The sequence below is a fragment of the Festucalex cinctus genome, chromosome 2, assembly GCF_051991245.1.
Source record: "Festucalex cinctus isolate MCC-2025b chromosome 2, RoL_Fcin_1.0, whole genome shotgun sequence".
NCBI classification, from domain to species: Eukaryota; Metazoa; Chordata; class Actinopteri; order Syngnathiformes; family Syngnathidae; genus Festucalex; species Festucalex cinctus.
Genome location: NC_135412.1, coordinates 13,136,538 through 13,148,938, shown reverse-complemented (window position 1 = coordinate 13,148,938; position 12,401 = coordinate 13,136,538). Strand labels below are relative to the sequence as shown.

Genomic DNA, 12,401 nt, shown 5'->3' with positions numbered 1-12,401 from the left:
AGGATGAATCGTCATCCCAACTGTTCGTCTTTACCCATCACGTGGGTCCAGGGCGATGGCCCGGGGGTGCTCGACCTCGCCGGCCAGCAGCGTTGTTCGCATGGTCCCATTCAGTTTGGCTACCTCAATCTGGTCCAAGTTGCTCTCCACCCAGTAGATATTTCCTGCAATCCAGTCCACCGCTAGGCCTTCCGGAGTTGCCAGCCCATACTGGATCACTACTTCAAAAGTAGTCAGAGCTACACACACCACACAATGAGAAATTGTAATTTAATCAGCGGCTCATTTCCTTTTTGTACCATAAATTTTGATGAGTGTACTGATTCTCATTTACACGAGGAGTATGACCTTGATTCCAGATGAGAGAACATATTTTATGTTTCATTTTGAAGCAGAGCACACAATGACTTGTTTAGAATTCCTAACGCTTATGGAATCCATCAGTGAAGAATGGCACGCACTGCTGCTGTTTGTCAGTGCGGCTTTGCCCAACACAATATCGTCCCCACCACACAGCCAAACTTTTAAAAAAAACAGCCTTCAATGCCAAACTGCCCTCTTTTATTATTTCCCAGAAACAACTGGCTCTCATGCAAACTAAGTGCGAAGCCAGAATGTATAATCATCTCTGGATGAGGGCGATTAGGCGAGTTCTTCACAGGCCCTTCAAGCGGCACTGCAATTACAACTCCAGCGGGTTTGCTCAAAGGAATACTGCAGTTGTTGACCATCTTCAATGTGTTTGTATGTTCATCTGGCAGCAGTGCTGTAAAGATGATTAAATAACGCCACAGAAACGGAGATACAACTCTTGTGGAGCAACGACGCTGGCAGACAGGGAACTGGAAGCGTTGGGAGCTGTGCCTCCTACGCTAGATCAGTGCCGCAGGCTGCAGTCACGCACAGAGAGCGCTGAGACAAATGGGAAGAGACAAAGCCTTCAGTGTGCCCCCCGAGTGCTGTGCTGGGAACGCAACCTTGATTGGCAAGGAGACCTGGACTTCTGGAGGAGGAAAGGCCAGTCGTGACTTAGGAGATTTGTTCAGGGTCACAGATCACCTCTGCTGACACTGTATTCTGATTTTTCTTCCTTTTTTCCCTTTTTTTTTGTAGAAATACCCAGTCAAGCATTTTTATTCTATAAAGGTTTGAATTGTTGTTTACTTCAATTTTCATGATCTGCAAGGACTCATCTCCAGTCTTTGTTAGGTTATGTAAAACACATAACAGTATTATCTGCTTTGTCCATCTGACTGAATAAACCGGTTCTGGTTTGATAATAATTGATGTAATCAAAGTATTACTGGGACACCAATTAAATCACAATTTATGATCCATTGTTCATTTCTCTCGATGGAAACATTGACGTGGATAGAGAAAGATACTTTTACCTGACTTCTACCCTGGTATTAATTTACTATACAGTATATACTAGAATTGGACCGCAATGTGGTACAGGCTGCTGCACTTCATACAAATGACCAGGCACTTACAAGCCACTTAGCCCGAATGAGTGGAAAACTGTTTAAAAAAAAAAAAGAAAAGAAAAAAAAATGGGTGGGTTGCAACAGGAAGGACATCCGGCATAAAACAAATTTGTCAAAAACATTTCCATCTTTATTTGTACACATGTAATGCTCCCACTCACATGTTTTTTCTCAACCCAACAAAAGACGCTATTTTTCAGACTTGATTGTTCCCTTTTTTCCCATTGAAGCCTTTAAGTCGAGAGTTAGTGTTGATATACCAATGCATGTCACTGTTTGTGAAACCTAACAAGGTCCTTGACAGACCTTGTTGTTACGCAAGTACAGTTATGATTGTAATTTTACAACTTTCATTCTCGGAGTGTCATTCTATTTTCCATTCAGGGTGGCCCTTTTGGTCTTTTGTAATACTGCAATGCAGGAATCCTAATGTAAACACTTTTAATTGACTTTTCATGCTAACTCACCTCCGTTTTCCGACAGTTTCCCACGGTAGATCTTGTCCTCTACGACATCCGTCCAGTATAATGTGTTTTGGCTCAGGTGAAAGTCCAAAGCGATTGTGTTCCTGAGGCCTGGTACCAGGACACTGAACTCCCCCTTGTGAAGCTCAATCTTTCTGATCTCATGGCGGTTGGAAAATATGATGAAAGGCTTGAAGGGATCTAATGAAAATGAAAGTGTACAAGAGCCACATATTAGTGGTTTAACAATTTTTATGATTAGTTTCAGCCGTAGCTGAGACTATTTGTCATCACCAGTGCTTTTGCAGCTCTCCATGTCAGACTCCAGCTCCCAGCCCTCATAACAGGAGCACTTGACACTGGATTTTTCCTGCTCGCACTTTTGGCTACATTTGAGGTGTTTGGCACAGAAGCTCTGAATCTGGCAGGTTTTGTTGTCTGCTCCAAGCTCCATGCCCAAGGGACAGGAACACATGAAGCCTTCACCCGGAATGATGCTACAGTTGTGACTACAACCGCCATTGTCCAGCGAACACAAGTCTGCATGGCACAAACACAAAGAACATGGTTATTAGGATGAGCGAAGAAACTGTTATTCTATGGATACTTCAGTACTGTTAAAATTAAGCGGTGACCAGCAAATAGGTTTCATTTGCTTCCATAGCAAACGTTATTCAATTCCCACTCTAAAATAATTAAGTACTGACTAAATTATAGAGTTACACACCACAAAGCTTCTCATCAGAGCCATCTGGACAATCGTCAGTGCCGTCGCACAGCTTCTCGGCAGGAAGACAGATGGAGTCGTTGGTGGCGCACACGTGGTGAGACAACTTGCACACCAGCGCGTCACAGTTGACCTCGTCCGAGTTGTCCTCGCAGTCACTATCGCCGTCACACACCCAGGCCTTGCTGATGCAGCGGGCTGACAAGATCACAAAATGGCAACATTCAGCCGCTGTCCACAACTAATCTCTGTTGCCAATCTATCGGGCCTGATCTACTAAAGGCTTGCTTGCACAAAAATGGCGACAAACATGATTTTTTACACAATCAAATGTGGACATATAAAATGCTACGTGGTTCATTTTGCACATTTTTTTGCTACACATCTATCCAGTAATGCAAATTTGAAGCTTCTGAATGACCTAAAGGGGGCTTGGAGCCAGTCACAAGAAGGAGTCATGCAATATCACCTATGAGAAAGTTCAGTTCAACTGCATTCATTGCGTCTGGGTCACGCATGGTTATTTTAACTGGCGTCTCCTAGAGCAGCTTTTGAGGTTTGCTGTGTGAATTCCTTCTCTGCAACTCTTCCACTAACACTTCCAATTCCATCACTTCTAGGTACCGTATTTTCCGCACTATAAGGCGCACCTAAAAGCCTTCATTTTTTTCAAAAGGTGACCATGCGCCTTATAATCCAGTGTGCCTTATATATGGATCAATATTGAGCCGCAACAGGTCTCGCTGTCAAGACGCTATCGGTGACCCTGCACGATCGGTGACGCGCATGCGCAGAAGATCTCGCCATCTTGGATCGCTAGCTAATACTAATACTTTACCTCAGAGAAAATAATAAAACAGCTGTTTATTCATTTTGGGAGTGAATGGAGTTGTCAGAAATCTGGTTTGTAATCTATTAATAAAGTTTGACTGACCTATCTGACTGTTTTGTTGACATTCCCTTTAACGCAGCACCATCTAATGGATGCATAACGTAACCCCAGCCTCTACTGTAGCGCCTTATAATTGGAAAAAGTTTTAAAATATGTCATTCATTGAAGGTGCGCCTTATAATGCGGTGCGCCTTATAGTGCGGAAAATACGGTAATACATTAGCATTTGAATGATATGAACTGCTACCAAGATGAACATCATCCAAAAAAAAAATTCAAGTGTGATACAAGTTCTGAGCTTTCTCACCTGAATCCCGGCAACTGAACTTGACAGTTGGGTCGCACATGTGAGTGACACCCTCGCAGTTGTTCTCATCACTTAGGTCCATGCAGTCGGTGTCACCGTCGCAGCGCCACCGCATGGGGATGCACAAACCGTCCATGCGACACTGGAACTCATCCACATGGCAGCCACCTGGGGGACGAGTAGCTGCAGAGAAAAGTGGGAGGGAGGTGACTTCAATTAGTCAAAGTGTCAAAGATGCAAGTCTGCCTAACCAACATCAAAGTTGAACTATTTACAGCAATAAAAAAGAATGAGGACTGCTGTTTGTATTTTTATGATCTCATTGTGGCAATCAGATTTTGCAATCAAAACGAGTGAAGCAGCAGATGACAATTGGCCTGAAAGAGATGATGTTCATCCATCACTTTCTAGTAATTATTGTTTGTAAGTTAATATCTGACAGTGTTGCCATTTTTGTGTAATCCTGTCAACAAGCAAACAACCGCTGACAACACTAAAGCAGACATTACAGGACAGACCCACAGAGCGGACGCACTTGGCAAGGACAGAGGAGAGTGACAACAGGCCTTCCCAGCCATTAATTGTGTTGAAATGATGCGATCAATGACCCGACGCTGTGCCAAGTCAAACAACAATAGTACACAGTTCTCTGATTGATGTCACAAGAGGATAAAGGGCACCTCTGAGGTGGTGACACAATGTCTGCCCCTCATGACAAAGGTCAGCAATTGGCACAGATACCAGCGTATAGCAGGCCACCTTGGGCCTCTCAGAAGAACAGATCAGTAAAGCAGACGGGGGGGGGGGGGGGGCGTTGGTATAGCTTTTTCCATTTCTGGTAATGACATCAGTAGGCGGGCTACAAACATACAGTGCGCAGATTGCTCATTAAGCCAACAGGTCATGCTGAGCCTTGTTTACTGCATGCTGGGATTTGACAGCACTTGGCTGGGATTCTGCATGGATCAAGCAGTACATTAAACACCAGAACACACACACAGTGCACAGCGGTGTACGCTCAAGTTCTATAATGCTGTCACGGTGGTTAACCAGAGGCACCCGATCTTCCAAAGACAGCCAATGGAGATTTGAAAATGTTAAACATCTGTGTCATTTGCGCACCACAAAACAGTCTAATTATTAGCTAACCTCAGGACATAACCACATCCTTAACAGAGACACTAAGAGGTTTTGCCGAAAAAGATAAAGTGAAACTCGAGGCCAATTAGAGGGGAAATGTGGCGTGAAGGAAGATGAATCTCTTGAATGTGACAGCCTGCCAGGCGCCCACAGAAACACAAAATCTGCACGGAGGTGGACCTCAATCTATTCTGTGGCGTTGGGTGAACTTGGATTTGGGCAATTTTACAACAAAACAAACAACAAATTGTCATTTTGACCATACAGTATGTATACAGTCAAAACGCTCACCATTGTATAAAATACATTTTAAAGGAGAAGACAACCTTTTTTTTTCTTCTTCTTTTTTCCAACAAAAAGATCTATGCGGCCCCACTAGTCCCACACACCCCCACACACACCCCCACACCGGTATATCCACTCATTTTTGTCCATCTTTTCAGTTACACAGTTAAAAATGATTGGTCAAAAATAACCAAATTTTGGTTAAAAAAAATAAAAATAAAATAAAATAAAAATAAAAATGGACCGACCCGATACTTGGGTCAATTTGACCCAACATTGGATTGTTGTGTTGTTTTGATTTGACTCAAAACAACCCAATGGTTGGGTCAATTTGACCCAATTTAGGGTTGTTTTAAATGACATGACATCGGCTAAGGGCTCACCTTGCGTATGTCACATGACCAAACCCAGAAAACAGATGTGTCATGAATGGTCATTATCTGAGCACTAATATAATGCAATTTACAGTCGACAGCGGGTGGCAAAATGGCTGCCCCTGAAATGGATTAAAAACTTTCGCTGCTTAATTCATATTCAGAATGCCGAGTTTAGATTGGTGTCAAGACAAATTTTGACTTGACTTCCTCTTTAAATGTGATTTATTATTTGTCAAGTACAAGTATTAATAATGAAATAAGTTTAAATATATTGAGTAAAAGGGGTAGGACTAGATAAGTTTTTAACTTCTTCCTACTCCCTTTTGAACATGTAAGTTATGATTGATTGAATGATTATTTTATTGGGATTTTCTTCTCTTTTGATTGTTGTTGTTTTCTGTTTTATTTCTGCTGTTCATTTGTTTATATGTTCAAAAAAAATAATAAAAGGAAAAAAAAAAAAAAAAAAAAAGTAGAAGTTTCCCGTTTATTGACTAAATCTTTTATAAATGATAAGCAGTCTCTAAACACTCTGTCACACAAACGTTCACAAAAACCTCAACCTCAACCTCAACCTCAACGTCAACTGAAAAAAGAAGAACAGGAAGAGCATGCTACCAAAATAACACTGCAGCTCAGTCGTCCACTTCTGGCAATCATCTCCAACAAGCATGAAAGTGAAACACTCACTTAAAGAAGTTATTTTCTGCTTTGACTATGAGGCCGCTTCACGGTAACATTCACTAGATATTCTTCTATGATTATTCAAACAGGAACAGTTGGAAAGATAATGTGAAAACAACAAACAAGCAGCATATAATAATGTTCTTCACCTTGATTGGTGCAGTTGGCATGCGTCTCATCACTGTAGTCTCCACAGTCATTATCGCCATCACAAGTCCAATATTCTGGGATACAGCGACCACTGTTGCATTTAAACTGCACACTGGAGCAGGAATGACTACAGCCGGCTTCATCGCTGTTATCCCCACAGTCGTTGTCTGTACAGGCGCACACATACAAAACACGGGTATCCATTATACAAACGGGCTGTCTTCAAAAAGGAGTTCTGAGATGTGTTATTGCTTACCGTTGTCACAACGCCAGTTAATGTTGATGCAGCGACCATTAGCGCAGGTGAACTGGGTGAGAGGGAAACATGTGGGATAGGCTGGAGACAAGGTAAGAAGAGGAAAAGAATGACTCATCTCTGCGCTATTCAAGCTAACATAACGACATTGTGAGGCGGTAAAGACGCACCACATGAGTCGGGTTCGTCCGAGCGGTCTCCACAGTCATCATCGAGGTCACATGTCCAGGAGATGGGGATGCAACGACCACTGGCGCAAGGGTACTGATTTGGAGGGCATGTGCGTGCTGCCAGGTAACAGGTAACAATGTTAAAGTGTTAAACATGTTTCAGCATGTGTCGCTACGTGCATGCAGGCATGAAAAGTGATGAAAAAGACAAAAACGTTTTTAAGAGATCCTAGTTAAAAAACAAAAAACAACAACATTTACAGCTATACACCAATTCTGTGTTTCTCAAACTGACGCAGACACAAATAAGATTTAACTCTTTATTTGCATAACATCGAGAAGCGTAGAACAAACTTAACTAGATGAGAAACAACGACAATGCATCGAGAATCACGAGACACAAAGATAACTTGGGCTGTGGAGGTGCACAGAGGAACAGAGGTAATAATTTGACAAAAACACACATTTCTCAGACAGGCTTATATAGACAGCGAATCGATCTGATTGGTTGTGGCTACACATGTGGGTAACAGGACTGACATGGAATTATCTCACTGGCTGTTGACCAGATAAAGAGATTAAAGATTCCTGTCATCACATAGCTTCTGACATCACATAGTGTCTTACCAGTTGAAACTAGATGCTGGTTACATCAGTTCAAAACAGACACTTGACCTTACGGTCATGACCCAAACATAACCCTAGTTATGATAGTAAACATAACCTTTGCATGACCCTAGTCATGACAGTAAACATAACCCTTGCATGACCCTAGTCATCACACTAAGAGGCTTAAGTCATTTCATGAATGTGGATGGCATGTGATTTGGCGAATCGGTGTTGGAAAAAAAGTAAATCTCATGAAAAACGGTTGAGAAATTAAAAAGTTACGACTTAATTTCAATATCCATTCATTGCATTCGATGGGAGCGTCGTCTCCCCAACATGGCCGCCACATACACATATTTTTTTACTTGAAAAAAAATATAGAACTATTCCATAACGTTATAATTTTTTTTCTCTGAAAACTGTGGATTTATTGCAACAATATTTTTTCTCAGAAATTGGCAAGTTTTTAATTCCTTTGGCACTTCAAGTTGGTGGTAGTTTTGTTTAGTCGATGTTTGGCTTATGAGTTGGCGCTTGGTAAAAATGTTCCCTTGTAAGAGGTCCCTTAACCCCAAAAGTATGAAAACCACTGCACTAATACGCTACATTTAAATGTTGGCAAAGCCACGTTTTTCACACCACTGGTTCAAAACTCCTGCTATACAAGATTAAGAAAACAAAGCATTAAAATGGCCAGCCAAAAACATCCTTCATAGAATGTACTATAACTGATCTCACAACCCTTAGCTCACTGTCGAAACATCTTAAGTATTGATTAGTGGGGAATCAAAGCTTTAACCATAACATCACATTAAACGGGCATCTACCTTATCTGCTGACATATCACAATACACTTTAATTCTGTTGTGATTCTCTTTACTTATGTAGCACTGCCTTTTTTTTTTCTTTTTTTTTTTTTTCTTTTTTAATTCAGGGACCATCCACTAGTCAAAGGAGTAAAGTGGAAATTCGTCATAGGCTACAATGTTGTGAATTTACAGTTTTATATCATTTTTTTCTCCTTTTTCAAAATAAACCAACTTAACCACTGAAACAAATCCAAGGAAACAAATGCAAAGTGAAAGTTGGTGTAGACTTAGCATACCGGAACATGTGGTGTTTGATTCGTCCTCATCGTTGCCGCAGTCATTGTCGCCATCACAAAGCCAGCGCAGAGGGATGCAGCGGTTATTCTCGCATTTAAATCGGTCTGCCGGACAGGTGTGCTGGTCTTGTGGGAGACATCAGGAGCACCATGAGTAAAACCAGGCGTGTATGACTTGATTTGTTTTTTTACTAATTGTTTCCAGATGGACTACTCGTAAAATGTTAGGGATCTGACATGTCAGGATGAAACTAAAATGAACTTTTTCCATAACTTGTTGTTCTTTATCAAGAACCTAAGTGGCAAAATATGTGAGTGTATATGCTAAGCTTCATGTTAGAGAATAGCAAGTTGTGTAGAAACACTAAAAAGTTGGACAAATTAAAATTTTTGACATCAAATAAAGTTCACCTGTAAAAATTATAGTGTATCTTAGCTTCATCCAGATAACTAGATAGCTGAATTTGTGTGTAAATAAATAACATGCCAATGTGGCATCTGCCCAATAGTATTGAAGAAACTGACTAAATATGGTCATATGGCAGTTTCTGCCCAATAGTGACGATATGACATTTTATTGTGAAATTTGACAAGATCATGCAAGGCTCCCTGATGAGATGAAAAGTTGCCAATGACATATCCACCACATCAAGCTGCTCGAAGAAAACCATCTTGAAAGCGCCAGCTAGTGCTTGCTTGGTTTGCATTAGCAAAGTGCCTTAAACAACATTGTGTTTATTTCTGTGTTGCCGCGTAACCACGACAGAGGCATGGAACACTTACGGCAAAGCTCAGAGGCCTCGTCACTGTTGTCCAGACAATCGTTGTCCCCGTCACACTTCCAGCGCTCTTGGATGCAGCGGTTGTTCTTGCAGGCAAACTCCCCGGGCTGGCACTGCGGCGGGGGCACGTAGGAGGGGTTGGCTGTGGGATTGAATCAGGGGTAGGAGCAGAAACAGATGGGCCATTGAGACCAGAGTTCCACACAATAGCCTTCTGCTGGATAGGTCGGGTTTTGTTCAGTTTAAAGATGCAATAACATTTGAAGATTCCCTCCCACATATCTGGCAGTTGTACTGTAAAACTATATTTTGTAGTGTCGTTTGAGTGTGGAAAGCTAAGTCTAGAACGCTTCAACAGACTGCACTCCTGCTGAGTGATTAATTTTCCATTAGAGTCCACGTTGAGCTTGAAAATGCAAACATTCTGTTTCTATATAACTTAACCTGTCTTAAAAATAAATTAAATAAATAAATTTAAAAAATATTTTATTTTACACTTTTTTTTAGTTTAGTGCAATTAACTCATTCGCTCCGAGCCATTTTCACAGAAGCAATCCCGTTCACTCCCGGCTATTCGACTGGATTTTGACTGATTTTGCAAGGCCCACAGAATAGTGTGTTCTATTGCTATAAAAACACCAAAAGAAAGATTAAAGTCTCTTCTTTCATCAGGAAAAAAAGTATGTTTCTATCTGTTTCTGTTTTGCAGCAATTAGCATTAGAATATAGCTAATTTTAATCAATTTTCACAAAAGAATTGTGAGTAATTGAGCTTTTTTCAACATGGCCCTGATTGATCTCCTTTGCTCTGCTGCCACCTGCTGGCTATTTGTGTAATAACTACCATTTCTGCAACCATTCTTTGCAATTGAGAGGCTGCAAGAGCCATCTGTATGCTCTAACATAAAAAACAAAACAAAACAAAAAAAACGTATAAATACGTCTTTGGGACAATTAAAACATTTTAGAACACCGTATTTATACGTTTTTGGGAGCACTTCACTATATCAATAACTAAGATGCAGCCATATTTCTATTAGTTTAATATTTTTCCACTTTTATGTTAACAAGAGTATGAAAACTTACCAAAAAAAATGTTTTATTGTTTTATTATTTAGAAGAGATCAAATTTGCGATTAATCATGAGTTAACTATTTAAATCGGGATTAATTACGCTTAAAAAATGTAATCACCGCTAAAAATGACATATCTTTATGACAGAAAAGCAGACATGCAAGTATTTTGTATTGAACATGGAACCCCATCGAAGTGAGACTACAACGGTAACCACTACCCCTTTGTGCCGTCTCACCTTTACAGGTAACGTTATCCACATCCAGGATTTGGTCATCAGCACAACCGCACGACCTGCCATTAGGGATGGCAAGGCACAGACTGCTACATCCCCCGTTCATAGTTCTGCATAAATTGGTGCCTTTGCAAGAAAAGAATAGAAGTTGGCCAAGAGTACCATCAGTCGGTGTGAAATTAATACTGAGTCCTGAAAGTTGAGGTACCTTGCTGCTGGTGAGCGTCATACACCCGAATTTCAAAGATGGGTGGCCTCTCATTCCGGAGTAGCGTGACCGTCTTCGTGACTTGGTCCAGTTTGTAGATGCTCCCTCCACGATACTCATTCCAAAAGAGGAATTGTTTATAGTGGCACAATCCAAAAGCGTGATTCAGCTCCTGACCCTCGTACACCACCTGTTTAAATGTGGAATCAGAGGTGGATCACACAGTCATATATGAAATTGAGGGGGGAAATCAGATCATATTCTCAAGCAAAACCCACCTTCCGTTCAGTCGTGTTGAGGTAAACCATCTCAATGCGGTCGTAATAAGCGTCCACCCAGTATAATATACCCTGAGGAATATCCAGACTCAAGCCATTGGGCCACAGCACCGTCTTGCTCGTCAGGAAAACTTGATGATTGGATCCGTCCATCCACGCTTTCTTGATCTTGCCTCGATTACTCTCGGTGGGATCTTCCTCCCAGTCGGTCCAGTACATCCACCTGGAAGACGGTGGGAGAAAATTCCAGTCAACAGCCATATAAGTCCATCGTAATGGTGATTTTTGAAGAAAAATCAATGTAACCCATGTAATTGCAGGAACACTCATACAACAAACATTTTACAAGCACCAAGTTTCACTATATATATATATTTTTTTCAAGCAATTATCTTCTAAAATGTACAGTATAATACAGTTAGAAACAAAACCTCTGAATTCACTTCAGAGTTTTTCGAACAATTAGCTCACCCATGAAGGGGGTCCACCACAATGGCGCGCGGGTGACTCATCTTGCCCTCGATTAGTGTCTTGCGGGTCTGAGAAGCCTTTTCCAGTCTGGCAACACTGATAGTTTTCTTAGGCCCGTCATCTGTCCAGTAGAGATTACCTCCCATCCAGTCTACTGCCAGCCCCTCCACTGTGTGGATACCTGATATATGGAGAGAACATAGCTTTGTTAACTCAAAGTTAAAATTTCATTTGAGCGCCCTACTGCTAACAGGTGAGGGTGGCTCTTAGGTCATGCAAGGATCGTTCTTAAACTTTTCCTCTAAAATAGCTCCTGTTCTGATTAATGTTGCATTCCAAAATCAAGGCCAAAGATGTCGCCGATTACAAAATGGAAATTGGGACGATGCTTCAAGTTCCCACTTGTGTGACACAACAATAGCAGAACAACAGACCAGATAACACAATATGATCTGAATTTGCTAGCTATACTATAGCCTGTCTGTTCTGCATGAGAATTGGTGTATACTGTGGCCATGATCGCTACGCTTTTATATCTGTTCTAAATGTACAATAAAATGTACAATGAAATATTTCATTTTATTCATTAATTTATTGATTCATTAATTTATTTATTCATTTTCAAGCATAATTTCATTTGTAGGACAATACTAACAGCTCACTCCATTTTCCATTTTTCCTTTGCGTTGCAACTGGAATT

At 41.0% G+C, this 12,401-nt stretch overlaps 1 protein-coding gene across 2 annotated transcripts in view; it reads right to left on the bottom strand.

Annotated features, from left to right (window-relative positions):
• Positions 1–12,401, bottom strand: part of LOC144013763 (low-density lipoprotein receptor-related protein 1-like) — a 95,529-nt gene that overhangs the window by 40,466 nt on the left and 42,662 nt on the right. For both annotated transcript variants that reach the window (XM_077512952.1, XM_077512953.1), the window contains exons 12-25: positions 11,702–11,882; positions 11,231–11,453; positions 10,953–11,142; positions 10,748–10,870; positions 9,437–9,577; positions 8,654–8,779; positions 6,940–7,056; positions 6,770–6,850; positions 6,513–6,680; positions 3,878–4,060; positions 2,679–2,876; positions 2,246–2,491; positions 1,955–2,152; positions 35–239 (exon numbers count right to left, since the gene is read on the bottom strand). In XM_077512952.1, coding sequence (XP_077369078.1) covers positions 35–239; positions 1,955–2,152; positions 2,246–2,491; positions 2,679–2,876; positions 3,878–4,060; positions 6,513–6,680; positions 6,770–6,850; positions 6,940–7,056; positions 8,654–8,779; positions 9,437–9,577; positions 10,748–10,870; positions 10,953–11,142; positions 11,231–11,453; positions 11,702–11,882 — 2,380 coding nt within the window. The remainder of the gene's footprint in view (positions 1–34; positions 240–1,954; positions 2,153–2,245; positions 2,492–2,678; positions 2,877–3,877; positions 4,061–6,512; positions 6,681–6,769; positions 6,851–6,939; positions 7,057–8,653; positions 8,780–9,436; positions 9,578–10,747; positions 10,871–10,952; positions 11,143–11,230; positions 11,454–11,701; positions 11,883–12,401) is intronic.